The sequence below is a fragment of the Thunnus thynnus genome, chromosome 20 (assembly GCF_963924715.1).
Source record: "Thunnus thynnus chromosome 20, fThuThy2.1, whole genome shotgun sequence".
Taxonomy (NCBI): domain Eukaryota; kingdom Metazoa; phylum Chordata; class Actinopteri; order Scombriformes; family Scombridae; genus Thunnus; species Thunnus thynnus.
In genome coordinates this window covers 5,330,983-5,350,331 of record NC_089536.1, presented here as the reverse complement: position 1 = coordinate 5,350,331, position 19,349 = coordinate 5,330,983, and the positions used below count along the sequence as shown (strand labels likewise).

The 19,349-nt window shown below is 38.2% G+C and overlaps 1 protein-coding gene across 2 annotated transcripts; it reads left to right on the top strand.

Moving 5' to 3' along the window:
• Window positions 1–125: 125 nt before the first annotated feature.
• On the top strand, window positions 126–18,853 carry osbpl7 (oxysterol binding protein-like 7). Of its 2 annotated transcripts, XM_067575695.1 has the most exons (21): window positions 126–822; window positions 915–968; window positions 1,051–1,164; window positions 1,246–1,386; window positions 1,480–1,603; window positions 4,021–4,139; window positions 4,277–4,366; window positions 4,622–4,645; window positions 6,684–6,834; window positions 7,039–7,142; window positions 7,241–7,409; window positions 10,375–10,521; window positions 10,693–10,829; window positions 11,498–11,635; window positions 12,621–12,684; window positions 12,846–12,924; window positions 13,617–13,761; window positions 13,900–14,050; window positions 14,981–15,107; window positions 15,226–15,348; window positions 16,854–18,853. In XM_067575695.1, the coding sequence occupies exons 1-21, from the start codon at window positions 721–723 to the stop codon at window positions 16,960–16,962; spliced, it is 2,412 nt and encodes an 803-aa protein (XP_067431796.1). In that variant the 5' UTR covers window positions 126–720; the 3' UTR covers window positions 16,963–18,853. The 2 variants fall into 2 exon arrangements, with proteins under 2 accessions (XP_067431796.1, XP_067431797.1); XM_067575696.1 differs by lacking the exon at window positions 4,622–4,645 and having other exon boundaries at window positions 683–822.
• The last annotated feature ends 496 nt before the right edge of the window (window positions 18,854–19,349 follow it).

Here is a 19,349-nt window from a genome sequence, read left to right as displayed (position 1 = left end):
TTTTCACTCTGAATTACGGTGGTTGTTTTTCATGACTCCACTGAGATTAGTGAGCCAGATGCTTTGGCTAATTTATGTGAAATGCAGTAATGATGCTGCAGTGAATCAACACCACCCAGTAAGCATTAATATGACCATAATGTTGATTTTTTTGTCACTTTATCATGCTTAAAACTAAGCCTGACCTGTATGACCTTACAAACATGTTCACAATTCAGCGCACGCATTTTCAAACAACACTTAAAAGCGTCCAAAAAGAAAGAAGAAAACCTCTCACATGATCATATTTTCAGACCTTCGTGTCTGCAAGGAAAATGAATAGATTAGAGATAAATCTAACATCTATAATTTTAACCTACTAGGAAATCAGAGCAGTCTTGCTTTCTTCTTCACGTTTCATACAAAGTTTTGTCACTTAAACTCTTAAAAATAAATTATTCCAGTTATGTATATTTGCATCTGTACACCAGAATATTTCAAAGTTTTGTTGAATTATTTCATGAAATATTGATACTCTTGAGTCGTCATAGTGTGTACAATAGAAAAAGAAATGGGGCTCACTTTACACTTGTCCCAAATCACACCGACCTCACACTTAAAACACAAAAGAGTAAATCTTGTAACATAGATGAGTTGCCTTAAATCCAGTGTTTTTTTTCCTGGTCATGCTATCAATAGATCATCAAAGATTGGGAAGTGATTGACGATCTTCAGGCAGAAATGTACATAGGAAGCGATAATCCTCAGGATATGACCACTCCAGGTATCTGTGAAGGGTATCTTCTCAAGAGGAGGAAGTGGCCACTTAAAGGTTGGCACAAGGTGAGAAATCCGTCCACGTTGTCGTCTATGTTAGATGTTGACTTTTAATTAAAAACAGTTCTAAAAAAAGACTATTTGATTTTTTTTTTCAGCGATACTTTGTCTTGGAAGCAGGGATCTTGCGGTACTGCAAAAGTCAACAAGATGTAAGTGAATGTTAAGTTTTACAGTGTAGTTTTTGGAGCAATTATATGTGAACGCACCCTAACATTTGCTGTTTCTCTAAAGGTATCAAGGGGAAGAGTCCAGGGCTCCTTAGATGTTAGCCTTGCAGTTATGTCGATTAACAAGAAGTCAAATCGGATTGACTTGGATGCAGGGGACATTCTCTATCACATGAAGGTAAACTTAATGATCCTGCTATTTTTCAAGCAAAGAAATTGCGTACTTTCATGTTAAAACGGCTTTTCTTGTCTTCGAAAGGCAAAGAGCCATGAGCTTTTCTACATTTGGGTAACCAAGCTACAAGCCCACCGCTTGTACAAGAAGAACGAGGCAGCACACGTTCATAGTGGCTTCCTCCAGACTTTCTCCCACGGCACAGCTCAGAGAAATGGAGATTTGGTGACTATCAAACAAGTCAAATGTCACAGAGCATTCTTTACAAGTGACTGAAATATTGTTTTAAATTAACTCCCTCTGCTTTCACATCACCAGAATCCTGCAGGTGTGGCGGATTCAGCCGGAGTGTCAGAAGTGCTGCCCTCAGCTAACACGGCTGCCAACAGTAAAGTGTCTGCCTGGCTGCAGCAGAGTCAGACTCCAGACACCTGTGTTCGAGGTATTTGTCATAGATTCTCAACTGCAAAAGACACAAAGTTTACAGGCTTATAGTGGAGGAAACAAATGATGAATAAGGTCTGGAAGAAAGTTTAGGAAAACAGCTGATGGAAGTGTGCCTAGCATTTCTGTGTGGTGTATATATATATTTATTTCTGGTGTCAAATGTAAACCTTGTAAAAAAATAAGTATACTAAATTGCAGCAGTATACTCAGTATAATTCCATGTGCACTCATGATTAATACACTTGTGTGTGCTGTTTTTGACATGCTAATATTGTACTTAATATATTAACAATACGTAATTAATTTGAAACATACTGAAATACATACTGGACTTGACTGCTATTTTTGAGATACCATTAAGTTGTAATTAAGTGTGTTTAAGTACATGTTTTTGTACCGATGATGTGCTCACAAAATAGTGCTTTGTATATACTTAAAGGACCAGTGTGTAGGATTTAGTGGCGTCTAGCAGTGAGGTTGCAGTTTACAATCAATTGAATACCTGAAAAATGCAAAAGGCCCTCTCCAGAGCCAGTGTTTGGTTTGTCTGTTAACACTTCGCTCAACTAGAGATGGAGGACAATCTCCCAGCTTTTGTTGCTAAAACTGTGTGGAAACAATTAGAGAGTTAAAAAAAACAAAAAACATCTGCATTGCAGAACCAGTCCAAAGTCTTTCTGGCAGTCCTTCATGTTGAGGCGGTGACATGCATCTCACTTTAGAGAATAATGGGGGAAGAGCTTCATTTCCAGTAAGGCTTGTCCTTGATAAACTGTAAGGGGTGTATGTCACCATTGTTCAACTATCATGAATTTAGAAATCCCCAAACAATCGGTAGGCGGGGAGATCTCTGATTATCTGGTATCACTATGTCTGTCCATGTCTATGTCTATATCTACATATAAAGGGTTCATTCTGAGGTAACGAAAAACACGGTTCTCATTTTCAGGTGATTATACACTAATGAAACATACTTATGAATCATTTCTGCCAATAGATCCCCCTAAATCGGACACACTTTCACTTTTAATATTACTTGCAGTACACATTTGATGCAAGAAATATATTTACAATATAATAATCAAATTAAGTAAAAAAAATACACTGAATATATAATCTGAGTAACTTTAAAATAGATTTCAAGTGTATCTACATTAGGTACCAAAAAGTGTGTTCAAATTAGCTTAATGGTATCTCAAAACAGCACAGTGAAGTGTATTTTTAAGTGCACTAATTATGTATCATTAATAAATTAAAGTGCATGTTATGTTAGTCAATGTTAGTCTGTTGAAAATAACACAATTTAAGCAAAGTATAATATAATAAAAAATGTATTTTTTTTACATACTTTATACATACTTTAGAATATTTTAATAACATGCCCAAATTATGTGACATGTTTAGATACTGTATATCCAATAGAAGCTGATAATAATTTTAAATGTTAGTGAATGTCATGTTTTTGACATCTTTCCTACTGTTGGACTGCCATTCAGTCACTCTTGAAATGTTTCAGACAGCACAGACGTAAATGTTTAAACAGACATAAATGTGTAAGAATATTCACAGGAACAGTTTTCTTGTACATGAACCAACAGTAGGCTAATGCTAGCTGGCTTTGTGAAATCCTTGCTAATCTTCTTTTTTTCTCCTTAAAGTCCAATTGAAATTAAATTGCCTTTGTTTTTGTCTGCTACAGCTACATACTGTATCTGCTCTGTTAATCACTTGTCCTGTGTTCTCCTGAGAAAAAAATCAGAAACTAAAAGGGAGAAATTTATGTTTAAAATTCTTTGATTTTATGATGTTGCTGTTCAGTTTTACATTATTTTGAATAAATAAATAAATGATGTCTTGTTCTATCATAGTCTGAGCAGACGGTCACACTGAGCCTGATAGCATCCTGCTACACAACACAAGAGCTACAGACTCTGAACAACAAACATTAGCTTTCCTGTTAAAGTCTCTTCCTTATCTAACTTACAAACATGAACACACGTCTTGTCCTGCAGCTTAACTTGTTTTGAACGAGCCACTGAGCAAACATTCGCTGGGGAAAGGTGCACTGCTAATGTCAGTTAGCAGGCTAGATAGCTAATTAGCTGCAGCACATTAAACAGCATGTTAACATACTTGGGAATGTCACTTCGGATCTGTTAGATGCTGGTTTGGTAGCTGCTCTTCAAAATCCCTGTTAGCAACATGCTGTCTGTCCATGACTTGCAGCTACGGTAGTTTGTTTACTTTGTCTCTGTTAGCCTGCCATGAACCAAGGAGCATTTCTTTGAGAGCAAAGATTAAATGTGATTTCAGTTGAACTTTAAAATGTGATCAGGACCACAGTTATCTGACTAATTACTCATTGAAACTTGATATGTTAAAAAAAAAAAAACCTCTCATGTTTTCTTTCAGAGTTGAACCGTTGCCATTTGGATCTTTCTGAGCTAAATCGCTTAATCCTGAGGCTGCAGGCGCTGGAGGCAGGCCAGACTTTCACTAACGGAGACCTGCAGCGCATCATCAGCATACAGGTGAACTAATGTTGAATTAAATAGTGCAAGAAAGTCAACAGCAAGACTCAATCACTCCTCCTCTCAAGGCAGCATCGCATTAAAATAACATTATTTATGGGGATATCCTGTGATATTTTCTCTATATTTTGTTGCAGAATCTCTCACTTGAGAAGCCGAAAAAGCAGAAGTCGGGGAAGATGTGGGGTCATTCTCGCACGCTGTCCAGAGTAGAGGCCTTGGGAATGGTAAGAATGGTCTGTCATTCACTCTGTCTGTTAGTATTTAGCCTAACAGACATGACTGACGTTGTTTTCACATTTGTACATTGATTTGATATGATGTGATATTAATGTTTTAGCTGTTTTTCCAACCTACTAACTGGTTTTTCCATTGAAATCATAAATTAACTCCATTACTGGTAATCTGTAGAGCATATTGGGTTTGAATATTTGACACGTCAGACCTCCAGTAACTTCATGGGGCCTTTCTCTGATCCAAAGCCTATTCGTGGGATTACTAAATCGGTGAGTGGCCAATGGGCAGAACATGAGACAACTTGAATCTATTCTGTGTTTTGACTTCCATCCCAAAAATGAACTGTGACTGCATAAATAATGACATAAAAGATGTTTTTTTTTTTCATGTTAAAATGGTAAATGTGTTCTGTTTTGGTGTTTTAGATGTCAGGCCTACTAAGCACTGTTTTATTCAACATATAAAACTTATTTATGTACCAGAGAACAGAACAGAGCAACGACATTATTCTGATCTATAGAAACATTAGAGTTGTAGAGTAAATTAATAGATCAACCGTATCTATTACTGTACTTGCAATTAGTTTAGAAGCTAGATCAGTAGTTCCCAATCTCCTTCTTTAGGAACCCGAATAGTGTTGTTTGTCTGTCCTTCCAGCTACTTTGAATGGTTTAAAGGTTTTCATTCACGCCAAACAAATAGTGTTTTGTGTACACCTAAAAACCTGCAGGGCTGTGGCATTAGAGGTCCACGCCTGAGCCATAAAACTGTAGTTAACGTGTCCCAGCTGTAAATAAACCCCTGATTAGAAGACTAGAATAATACAGATCAGACACCTTGCTGTGATGTCCCTCTCAGCATTCACTTTCACTTGTCATTGCAGGAAAAGCACAGGTAACTAATGACATTAATGCCAACTCTGCTCCATCGAGGTCAAGTCAATTAAATTCTTTTCACCTGGATAATCCACTCAGTGTCACTACTACGTATATAAAATCAACACTAATAACTACCACTAATAAATACCCACCACACAATTTTAGCCTCTCAAGTGCAAGTTTTGTATTTAATTTTTATGGCTACTTCCTTCTTTATAGTATTTAGCACCTTTTATTTTAGTTTTTTATTTTTTCATGCTTCATTTATAATAAATGTTCATTATGTATATGTTACAGTTGCTTTTCTTTAATTAAAAAAAGAGATTTACTAAAGCATCTGTTCTGATACTTCTGCTGCTGGGACACTTTGTGTGGGAGATTATCTTTTCTTAAAACAATGATAAAAAATTAATTGTTCCAATGAGTGTGATGTTGCGTTCATGTTAAATTGGAGTTATAACAAACACTTGCTGCTTTGGAGACTTGTAAATAGTGTTCATATATCCGACTTGGCACTTAATAATATGGACATGTCTGAAAACCAAGCAATCATGGACGCCTCACATCAGCCGAAGTCATTCAGTGTGATTAAACCCAACTTTAATGGATGTATATATAATGTAATTCAACTCAGTTATTATGCAACTTTCCTGAGTTATCGGATGAATGCTTCATATCCATCCGACACATGAGCTCTGATCCTGGCTCATTTAAATTAATATTATTAATTTTTTTTGCAAATGTAGTAACTTGAAAGATAGGACTGTGCATACAACATAGAAGGAAATGTTTAGTCATGATCACTGCATGACCAAAATCATTCATTCTTTGCACCTTGTTCTTAGCCCATCAGTTTCACACTAAATGTTAATGATGAGCTACTCACAGTAAACTAATACAGCTACAGTAATTTGTCATTTTGAAAGTGAGGACAGGACTCTGAACTTTTCGTTTGGTTGATATCTGTCAGAACAGGCCTTGCATCATTTCCTGTTAATGCAAAATGTACTGCAATCTGTTCTAATGTTCAAAATCAAATGTATGCTTGTTTTGCACATAGTCTGAGGCCGATACTGCTTTGTACATATTGGATTTTATGCACTTTAATTACATTTTTCATTAAAGAGTAGAATGTAATAACCTTTTGTGATGAGTTACAGAATCAGAAACTTACTTGTTTACTACCAAGTAGATTTTCACATGCAGTGAATTTGCCTTGATTTTGTGGTGCATAACTAAGAGAAAATACAAGTACCTCAAAAGTCAAGTAATCATACATATTTAAAAAAAATGAAGAGAATGGAGTGTACAAAATATTGACTAAACAGTGACACTTTCACTTTTACATCTTTACACTTCAACTGATAGAAAACCTGTTTAATCAACCAGTGAAACAAATGTTCTTCACCCTCTTCCGTTCACTCCACAGCTGTCCTCCAGCCACCTGAGCAGCTCGTCTCACCTCGGTGCATCAGTCCCCTCCATCCCCGACTACGTCTACTCTCAGCTGTCCCCTCCGGTCGCCACATCACCCGAGGGCAAGAAAATCCAGCAGGATATCTGCACCATGTCGCTACGAGGTCAGAGACACTGTCATGCATACAGTATATACTCTACAAACAGGTGAACAATGAAGAGTTCAGTGCTAAGGAGAGATGGTGGGAAATAGTACTGGAGATAGAGTATAAGATCAGAGGGAGAAGTCCTCAGAGATAAAAACGTTCATGTATAAGTCAATATTCAAAGACAACTGAAATTAATACGTATCCATATTTCCCTCTCAGTGCTGGCATCTCTGAAGTCGGTGCATGAAACTCTGTCGCAGGAGAGGCAGAAGCTGCAGGAAGTCTGGGAAACTAACGTCCCCCAGTCAAACACGTTAACTGAGGTGAGCTTCATGCTACACCTGTCATCTTCAGATTCTCTGGCACATATAAAAACTTTGTTGTTTTTGATGCTGAGCTTTATTTGTTCTCCCTTCTGTAGCCCGCAGCAGCGACACATCCATCCCATGGGCCTCCCTCGGTAACAGACTCGGCAGCAGAGTATTTTGATGCCAGCGATGATGTCCTTTGCGGTAGTTCATCTGAGGTGTCTGACGAATCTGGACTTAGTGATGGAAGCACCACCAACTCGGAGCCGGAGGAAGGACATGGTGGGTACATCAGAAACCTCGTCCATGCAAAGACATGCTGTTACATGGACCACAACTGTGAAAAATAGAGTTGGATATGGGAGGCAGAAAAATGGCACAAATGTAATGAAATATCTTATTTTTAAACATATGCTGTAATAGTTTCATCTACTCTGACTGCTAGTTGTATCAGTACACATCATGGATGACCTTTTAACAAAAAGATAAACTTACCAAGGTCGAAAACAGATATATAACCTCAAAAAAAATACCCTAACCCTAACCCTACCCTAACTCCTAACCCTAACTCTAACCCTAATCCTAACCTTAACCCCTAACCCTAACTCTAACCCCTAACCCTAACCTACCCTAACCCCTAACCATAACCCTAACCCCTAACCCTAACCTAACCCCTAACCCTAATCCCTAACCCCAACCGACAATAACCCCTAACCATAACCCTAACCCAACCCTAACCTTACACTAACTACCCTAACCTTAACCCCTAACCCTACCCTAACCCTAACCCTAATTTTAATCCCTAATCCTACCCTAACCCCTAACCCTAATCTTAACCCCTAACCCTACCCTAACCCTAATTCTAACCCCTAACCCTAACTCCACCCTAACCCCTAACCATAACCCCTAACCTTAACCCCTAACCCTAACTCTAACCCCTAACCATAACCCTAAACCCTAACCCCTAACCTAACTCCTAACCCTAATCTTAACCCCTAACCCTACCCTAATCCCTAACCCTAATCCCTAACCCCAACCTACAATAACCCCTAACCATAACCCTAACCCCTAACCCTAACCTTACACTAACTCTACCCTAACCTTAACCCCCAACCCTACCCTAACTCCTAACCCTAATTTTAACCCCTAATCCTACCCTAACTCCTAACCCTACCCTAACTCCTAACCCTAATTCTAACCCTAACCCCACCCTAACCCCTAACCTTAACCCCTAACCCTACCCTAACCCTAATCTTAACCCCAACCCTAATTCTAACCCCTAACCCTACCCTAACCCCTACCCTAACCTTAACCCCTAATCTTAACCCCTAACCCTTACCCTACCCTAACCCCTAACCCTACCATAACCCTAACCCCTATCCCTAATCTTACACTAACTCTACCCTAGCCTTAACCCCTAACCCTACCCTAACTCCTAACCATAATTTTAACTCCTAATCCTATCCTAACCCCTAACCCTAATCTTAACCCCTAATCCTACCCTAACCCCTAACCCTACCCTAACCCTAATCTTAACCCCTAATCCTACCCTAACTCCTAATCCTAATCTTAACCCCTAACCCTACCCTAACCCCTAACCCTACCCTAACCTTAACCCAATACTAACCCCTAACCCTACCCTAACCCCTAACCATAACCCTAACCTAACTCCTAACCCTAATCTTAACCCCTAACCATAACCCTAACCCCTAACCTAACTCCTAACCCTAATCTTAACCCCTAACCCCAACCTACAATAACCCCTAACCATAACCCTAACCCCTAACCTTACACTAACTCTACCCTAACCTTAACCCCTAACCCTACCCTAACTCCTAACCCTAATCTTAACCCCTAACCCTAATCCCTAACCCCTAACCATAACCCTAACCCCTAACTTTACCCTAGCCCTAACTCTAACCCTACCCTAATCCCTACCATAACCCCAACCCTACCCTAACCCTAATCTTAACCCCTAATCCTAATTCTAACCCCTAACCCTACCCTAACCCCTACCCTAACCTTAACCCCTAACCTTAACCCCTAACCCTACCCTAACTCCTAACCCTAATTTTAACCCCTAATCCTACCCTAACTCCTAATCCTAATCCCTAACCATAACCCTAGCCCCTAACTTTACCCTAACCCTAACTCTAACCCCTAACCCTACCATAACCCTAATCTTAACCCCTAACCCTAACCCTAATTCTAACCCCTAACCCTACCCTAACCTTAACCCCTAACCCTACCCTAACCCCTAATCTTAACCCCTAATCCTAATTCTAACCCCTAACCCTACCCTAACCCCTACCTTAACCCCTAACCTTAACCCCTAACCCTACCCTAACTCCTAACCCTAATTTTAACCCCTAATCCTACCCTAACCCCTAATCCTAATCCCTAACCATAACCCTAGCCCCTAACTTTACCCTAACCCTAACTCTAACCCCTAACCCTAATCTTAACCCCTAACCCTACCCTAACCCTAATCTTAACCCCTAACCCTAATTCTAACCCCTAACCCTACCCTAACCCTAACCCCTAACCCTACCATAACCCTAACCTTAACCCCTAACCCTACCCTAACCCTTAACCATAACCCCTAACCTTAACCTTAACCCCTAACCATAACCCCTAACCCTAACCCCTAACCCTAATTCTAACCCCTAACCCTAACCCTAACCTTAACCCCTAACCTTAAACCCTAACCCTACCCTAACCCCTAACCCTACCATAACCCTAACCCCTAACCCTAACCTTAACCCCTAACCCTTAACTATAACCCCTAACCTTAACCTTAACTCCTAACCCTACCCTAACCCTAATCCCTAATCCTAACCCCTAACCTACCCTAACCCCTAACCATAACCCTAACCCCTAACTTTACCCTAACCCTACCCTAACCCCTAACCCTAACTCTAACCCCTAACTCTAACCCCTAACCTACCCTAACCCTTAACCATAACCCTAACCCTAACCTTACCCTAACCCTACCCTTACCCCTAACCCTAACTCTAACCCCTAACCCAACCCTAACCTTAATTCTTAACCCTAACCCTACCCTAACCCTAACCCCTAACTCTAACCCCTAACCCAACCCTAACCTTAACTCTTAACCCTAACCCTACCCTAACCCTAACCCCTAACCCTAATCCCTAACCCTTGTTTTGGTGTTTATTAAGATCAGAGTAAGGCCTGACTAATAATTATAATATCAATATTATGTCTCATTTCATCAACATTACAGCATCAGCCACCCGGAAGTACCATGCTAGCATTTCCAGGTCTCCTAACAGCGTTGTTCCCCAGAGCACTGGACGCCGAACCACACTGGCTGCTCACTGTCCAGACAACAGCCATGTGGGCCTCATGGCTATCCTCTACAATAACATAGGTATGGACTTAGTAAAACTGGTGTTGATATAGCCATACTCCTCTGCATTTACACAGGAAAAATGTGCAGCAAAATTTTGTTAGAGTCCTAATTAACGTGAAAAAGTTTCCAAAACATGTTCATTTTCAACACACTGAAGTTTTCTGAGGCTGCCATGCTGTTTCTGCTCAGGTAAAGACTTGGCTCGAGTGTCCATGCCCGCAGCTCTTAATGAGCCCGTTAACCTGCTGCAGAGGCTGTGTGAGGAGCTGGAGTACAGTGAGCTACTGGATACTGCCAACAACACATCGGACCCCTACCAGAGAATGGTGAGACCGTCCAAACAGATGTACACATATCTGTTAGACAGATGGGAAAGAGTGTCAAACTACTGAGCAGATTTGTTGTTGCTGATGATGCAGAAGAAATCCTGATGAATCTGCGCCTGCTTAGATGTTGATTAAATTCCCTAAAAAGTTTTGCATCTGTGCAGTAACAGTAAAGGAGTGAAGTAAAAGGTCCATAAAATGTCAAAAAATGGCGGAAAATATCAATCACTGTTTTCCGAAGCTCAAGGTGACAGTCCACAACACAAAGATATTCAGTTTACTGTCAGAGAGGACTAAAGAAACCAGAAAATATTCACATTTGAGAAGCTGGACTCAGAGAATTTGGACATTTTCTTGTTAAAAAATGACTAAAAATGATTAATCGGTTATTAAAATAGTTGGAGATTAATTTTATAGTTGGCAACTGATTGATTAATCGGCTAATCATTGCATTTTTTACATCCATGTTTGCTAGCTTGCAGTCTTCTTCTTCCCCGCCTTTATTGGAGCTTTGCTGCACTTCTTTACACACTATCCTGCCAACTGTTGATCAGCGGAATAGTGTGAAATTGGCAAATAAATAATATAGATAAAGATTTCACCAATTTGTCCATGTTATCTGCAAAACAACTGGAAATAAATGATTTTTTGTATGATGTGTCTTGCAGGTTTACATTGCTGCCTTTGCCATCTCTGGTTACTCCACTGCGACGTTCAGAAACCGCTACAAGCCCTTTAACCCGGTGCTGGGGGAGACCTATGAGTGCATCAGAGAGGATCGGGGCTTCCGCCTCATCAGTGAGCAGGTAACCAGCAGAAAACTCATCACACAATATCTTTGGTTCGGTTTGTCATCCATAGAAATGTTCTTTAAAACTGTGAAAAAGTGATGGGGATTACAGTTTAGCCTCCATAATCCTGTCTTGCAATATCAAGATTAATTACAGAGCGGTTTCATTGAGCAGCTTGGCCACACCGAGCTGCACAAGTCAACACTGAATGATTTATTGCTCTAATAAAATCACTGCAACTAATCATGTTATTAAAAATGAACAAAAATGCCTATATCGTTTATTTAGAAGTGACAGCAATTAAGGGAAAATAATTAAATGTCATTTCTCCACAGAGCAATTAATTACTTAAACAGTTGCTCAGCAGTGTACCGTAGTTCCTAAGTAACATATTGTTTTTGGAAGGCACATTGATATTTAGGATATTAATTATATGATTATTATTTAGTTAACTGTGTGTTTATTTGGTGTTTTTCAGCAGCTTGTTATGCAGATTTGCAAGTCAGCTTATCAAAGAAAGACATTTATTTATGTTGTATTTTAGATAAAAGTCAGAATTCAAGAGTAAGACAATAATTATAATTATTATTAAGAATCATGATACAGTGACTTCTAATAAAGTAATTGATTTAAAGTCATAGTATGAGGACAGTAAACTGATTAATAGATTCTGGATTTTTAAATGCGATAGTGGAGGAGATGTTTTTCTTTCTCCAAGCAGAGGATTTTTATGTCTTAAAATATTTCTAGAAGGGATCTTAAAGTAAATTATTTAAGTCATGGCAAAGTTTCCTATATGATCTTTAAAACATAAAGAGTCCTGCACATCTAAGCGTACAGCTATGGAAGAGAGTTGCTATGTAACGCTCAAGGAAAGGCACATAAATGCAGGTACAGTCTCTTTGTTTAAGATTAAATAGTTAAAAACTATTTGTGAAGTTGTTGAAAGTTGTGATTTTGGTGTTTTTTTTCATTTCCTCTTTGTCTTTTACTTAACCAGGTCTGTCACCATCCTCCGATCTCCGCCTGTCATGCAGACTCAGATAACTTCTCCTTCTGGCAAGGTGAGACTTCTCCTCTTCTTCTATCAAAGTCTGTCTTTTTGATGCTTCAGTTAATAATCTTGAATTCTGGTGTGTCAGCCTCCCGACTTTACTTTTTTTAAAATGTAAAGAAAAGCTGCTTCTTGACATGCAGGTAATGTATTTTGTCATTTGTATAACAGACCAGCGATGGAAAAATAAGTTCTGGGGGAAATCGCTGGAGATTCTGCCAACAGGGATGGTGAATGTGACTCTTCCGAGGTAAAAAAAAAAAAATTGAGCTTTATTTTCACATTGCACAGTTCGTATTTGCACATTTCCAGTGATGTCTCTGCTTGATGAGGCGTGACTCTAGTCATTAAGTGTAACTGCAAATCATATTTTATGTGAAATGATAAAGAATATCTGTGTTAGAAGTCAGTTTGGAATAATGAGGCATGAAATACTTTCTATGAATATCACCATTTTCAGTCTCTGGAGCCACAAACCGAACAAACTTAAACTATCTGCTCATGATACCGGACAGATCCACTTCATTAGACTATGTATACTTAATGACGTCATGTCATAATTTATGCCTAATAAAATTGATGTGACTTGTGATATATTTTGGAAGAATCACTTGAATTTAAAGCTGCAATTTATGATTTAATCTCATCATTAATTTCAGTCGTTTACTTTTTTTTGTCAGAATATGGTGTAAAATGTCACAATCATAATATCCCAGTGCCCAAAGTGACGTCTTCAAATTGTTTGTTTTGTCCAACCAACAGTCCAAATTTGAAAAATATTCAGTTTACAATAATATAAAACAGAGAAAAGCCTCAAATCCTCACATTCGAGAAGCCGCAGCCAATGGTTGTGCGTTAATGCTTTGTCCATTAACTAATCAATTAATTGACTAATGATTTCAGCACTGACTAAATTTGCTGAACCGTGGTGTCCTTATGCAGGTATGGAGACCACTACGAGTGGAACAAAGTGGTGACCTGCATCCATAACGTCCTCAGTCAGCAGCGCTATCTGGAGCATTACGGAGAGGTCACCATCCGCAACCTCAAAAGCAACATCTGCACCTGCAAGATCACCTTCGTCAAGGTGAGTTAAATATTTAGATGCTACTTTACACTCTGAGTTTAAATCTTTCTGCTCTGTCCTTTTCTTTTTGGTTTGCACGTGACTTTGTTGTGTTTTGGTTACAAAGATTTGATCGATAAAGTTTTTGTTTTGTCGTAGTCTCGTTATTGGGGTTCCGAAACGAACAAGAACGAGGTGCAGGGAACGGTGCTGGACCAAAGCGGGAGTGTCATTCACCGGTTCGGAGGTCTGTGGCATGAAGGCATCTTCTGTGACACTCTGCCCACTCCGAAATGTGTCTGGAAGCCAAGTGAGTCCAAAACAAGACTTAGGACATGTTTGTTACGTTGTTGCAGCTAAATATCAGCTTCTCTAGTTAGGTGACGAAGGCAATTAAATACCAGAGACATACTGTTTTCCTGCAGTCCAACTGCATTTAATAAAATATACACATATCGGCCTCCTAATCTCTGTAGCAAAGGAGAAGCACATTGATCAACTCACACAAACATTTTACACTTTCGGCCTTCTCTCAACACAACCGTCAACACAGACACACAATGCTTGTGTTGTGTCATTCTTCTCTGTCTGCAGACACCTGTTTCCTGCAAGATAATTAATATATGGTGTCATTCCTGTCTTGCACAACTTCCAGTTCTTGCATTTAGTTCCCCCTTTTCTAACAATCACCTCTTAGAATCGGGGTCACCGTGTAATATGCGCTTTAGATGTAACCTTCAGATATAACCTTCAGCACACAAACAAGGTTTGAGACATCTCGGCGAGACATCTCACTTAAAAACAGAACAATGTGATTACAACATATAAAGATCAAATAGACAAGTCAAGAGTACATCATGTTCTTTGAAGACAAGACTGATCATCATTAAAACATTAATATCATAATACAGTGTTTTCTCCGATCATACACTTCTAATTATCATAATTCCCTTCACAGTTACTCTTGCGGTTTATCGACAGCTTAAATGGAATCAGACCTTCACACTTTTATGCTTTTTTCAATGATACAATGAACTTTATTGATTTAGTTTGCCCTCTGTGTCACGTGTTGATGTAATAAGACTGACTGCCGAGACTCAAAGTTATCTACTCTTGACGTGGAAGTTTTAAATAGAGGTGAGATGTTTAAGCGCTCCTGTTGCCAAAACTCCTGATCAGCATAAAGCCAAGCGTCACATTTGTACAGCAGCTCATCTGAGAAGCTTCTGTCACCCCGCAGATCCCCAGCCGAAGGATCACCTGCTGTACTACGGCTTCTCCACCTTCGCCATGGAGCTGAATGAACTCACCTCAGACCTGAGGCCTTTCCTGCCTCCTACAGACAGCCGCCTGCGCCCAGACCAGCGGTGAGCAGAACCGGACATGTGAAATCTTCAAATGTGCAAGAAAAAAACCAAAACAAGATGATACAGAAAGTGATGAATATCTTTTTATTTATTACATTTTTTCTCCACCCTCTTGCAGGATGCTGGAGGAGGGGAACGTGGAAGGAGCAGACAATAAAAAAGATGAATTAGAGGAATTTCAGAGGGAGAGGAGAAAAGAGCTCGCCAAAAAGGGTGAAGAGCATACTCCACGTTTTTTCAAGTAAGTTCATTTAAAGGTTGCAAAGAGCGATTATTTTCATCATCTATAAATCTGCTGATTGTTCTCTCGATTTATTGATTGTTTAGTCTATAAAATGTGATAAAATTGTGAAAAAAAATGGCATTCAACACTTCTCAGAGCTCGCAGTGATGTTTGCAGTTTGCTGGTTTTGTCAGACCAAAAGTCCAAAACCTTAATATTTTTAACTTACTGTCACGTGACAAAGACAAAATCATCACATCTGAGAAGCTGAAACCAGAGAATATTTGATCTTATTGCTTGAAAAATGCTTCAAACGATTTGTTGTCAATTAATCTTCCATTGATCGACTAATTGACTAATCATTGCTGCTCTAGTTCACTTCTTTATAATCCTGTTTATAGAAGGATATTAACTAACTATTATATACTGTATCTATCATCATACAAGGTATACACTTTCTAACTAATAATAATTAGTAATTAGTAATAAAGACCATAAAGCAATAATTCTTTATGAACTTTGTTATTAATACTAGATTAAACATAAAAACATCATAAAAACAACCACAGTAAAAACAATAGAATACCCAAAAAACAGTAAAATCAAATTTGATATAAAAGTGCAAGTGACCAGCAGAGAGACCTGTCGATTAAACCTGCATGTCATACAGGCTGATTGCTTTAAGGATAAAAAAATTCTTGTATCTAAATGTTTTGAGTCTTCTTTATAAAATTTTCTTTCCCCGAGTCAGTGAAGGGGATGGATACAATCCTGTAAAATTGTTTCTAGTTTTTGGAGGATGTGTTTGGTGTTTGGTGGTTGTTTCTTGGTCAGTGCTTATGTTTTTCCGGATATGTCATCGCAGCCTAGCTTGGTCCTTTTTGCGCATGAGACCAAAAGACAGAAAACTCTGAAGTACCGATGTGTAAAACATTTGTAAAATCCGACAGTTTACATCAAAATGGTTAATTTGCGTAAAAAGTACGTTCTCTGCTGCAGTTTCCCTCTTCCGGCACAGTTCCCAAAGTTAAGTTTATTGTCTATTTCAACTCTGAGGTATTTGTATGTTGTGACCATTTCAACTGTTTCACTGTTGATATTTGTAGCAGGCAGTGCTAAATACTAAATGTTAAACGTAAATGTTTGATTGCATGAATGTGTCCATATATTCAAAATACTTGGTCAGGTTATTTATCTGAGTCTGGATTGTTTATTTGTTTTTCATTGACTTGAGAATACAAACAAAATATGCAATACAGTCACAATAAAACAATGGCACTCAGTAGAAATAAAATGCAGCATAAATGACTTAAACAAAGCTAAAACATTCTTCAAGAAGGAACCTAATTTACACACAACTGTGACTATAGTGACAACATCTGAAATGGTTCAAAACCCATTGAATTTATATAGTAGTTTAGCTGGAAAAAACATGTTTCTTCTTTGTTGGTTTTCTCACCATGTTCTTGTGCAAATACTTGAATTATAGCAAGTTAGTAAATAATTGTTTCCTTCTTCTTTAGGAAAGCCAAAGATTCCTGTGGACGTGATGTCTGGTTGACAAATGGGACATACTGGAAGCTCAGAGAGAATCCAGGTTTTGCAAATACTGAAAACATAATTCTGTGGTGAGGACAACAGACAAAACTACGAGACAAAACCATGAGAGAGAGATGGAAAAAATATCAGTTGTGGATATTTGGACAGCATATATGAACCGCTCTGGGGATCATTAGCAGAGCGGAGATCGTGCTGATCTCTTCTCGTCCTTTCTGTACACCCATGACTGGCTCATGGGAACCCTCATGACCCCTTAGTCCTACTAGAAAGTCACCAGTGAAGGTATCCAGTATGCATTATACTCAGGTGAAGAAAAACAGAACGACCACTCTTATCAAGAGACATTTTTTAATGCATTTTATTATTATTTTTTTTAGATGACTTTAATGAACATATTTAAGTTTTCATTTTTGAGAATTTCACAGTTTTCTGAGACTCTACTTGTGACGCGCACTCGGCAGACCAGGACTTGAAATGAACTGATTACTTGAAATGAAAACCCTTTTTAAGCTATCAAAATTGCATTTGTCTGTCAGGTTAGAAAGAGGCCGACTGTATTAGTGTATTAAATGTAAACTTTCAATCGAATAATGTCTCCTCTTAACCAGCTTACTGCGTTTTATAATGAGTACAAATATTTAACTGTATACATGTACTGTAGTCAGGGCTGGATTACCAATCTAGCAAAGCGGCCAACTGCCCAAAGGCCCCTGACCTACGAAGGGGGCACAACTGCTCTGTGGTAATTTGATTTATTGCAAATTTGTTTAGGAATATTCATAGCTAAATTACCTTAAAGGATAATGCTGGCGTTTTTTAAAATTTTTTTTCTTATTGTCAACAAATCATGTGCAGTCAAACCAACAATGAACTAATCTACTCACAAGTATTGTGTGTGTATCCAAAGCCTGATATATCTTATTCTTCTGTGCCGTTGACCTCTGTAAAACTATTAAAAACACACCAACGAGCCACGCCACCGCACTGGGTCACATGTTCCTTATATCACAAAGAGTTTGGTCATGTTAGTTTGTTTAGAAACTAATCACGTTATCAGTCTCAGGAGAGTAGTTCTGTGCAAGGCAGACAAACTAATGTGAGGAGGATGTGGGGGAGCGCGGTTCTGTTTACAGCTTTGCTAGCTTGTTGTGCTACATATCACAACGTCTTGACTTTGTACTGAAATTCTTTGAGAAATTTACAGTGTTGTACAAAGTCAAGAGCAGGTGATATGGTGCACACAGAACTACTCTCCGGAGACTGAAAACATGATTGCTGTTATTACTCTTTGGAGCCATTTCTAAACAAACGACTGTCACCATAATCTTTGTGATGAAGAAACATGTCACCCAGTGCAGCAGTTTGGCTCATGAATGTGTTTTTGGAATAAGATATATCAGGCTTTCGATACACACACAATACTTGTAAGTGGATCAGTTCATTGTTGGTTTGACTTTGATATTTGTTCACAATTAGAAAAATATAGAAAATCTCCAGCCTTGTCCTTTAAAGACAGATCCCCTTCCGTGCTAATCCACCCATGGCTACTATATATTTACAATAACTAGACATCAGTGAACTAGATGTGCACCAATACTAACGTACCGCATATGAAGTACTCCGACTTGGTATCTGTAGCCTTCACATTACTAAGAACCGAGTATGATGCTGAAGATGATTGTTATCGAGACGGGACCCGTTGATGAAATTTAAGACAGCATCTGTCTAAATACTTTGGTCATGTGGTGGTGCAACATCGATAAAAACAATATTTTATTGTTTTTATTTGATTTTTCTGAACATGTAACTATATAAAAATAACAATTAACATTCATTATAGACACGTACGCATATTTAAAAGAGGAAAGAAGATATAATGCTGTATTAATAGTGAAAGAAGTATCCAGCTGGTTGGAAACATGTACACTCTGTATTTATACAGGACATTAAACTGTTGACGTCACAGTTGTGTTTTTATTTCTGAGAGGAATTGAATTTATTGAAACTGCAATAGACTAAATAGGACTTTTGTTTGAAAATGATATTGACATTCTTAAAACAAAATTATTATTACCCAAAATATTTAACTGAAAATAAATGGTGGCACTAATGAATTATTATATATATAACATTTTAAAATGTATTCACAAGTTATTTAAAAGTAATTTGCCCTAGAAGCAAATCATTTCCATTATAATTTGAAATATATAAGCAACTGAATACCAAAATTTGAAATTGAATCAGTACTGAAGACTTAATGTTGAAATTCTCAATAGTCACTTTCAAGTTGTGAAATTTCAAAAACTTTATTTCCAGTATATATTTCTTATAGGATTCATAAATTAAGACAGAAAATTCATGTGCCTAATATCCAAAAGCTGTATTCTCTATTTCAGTTAGCACATGTCAGATCTAAAAATTCATAAAAATCAAGTCAAAAACTGGTTTCTCAAATTAAT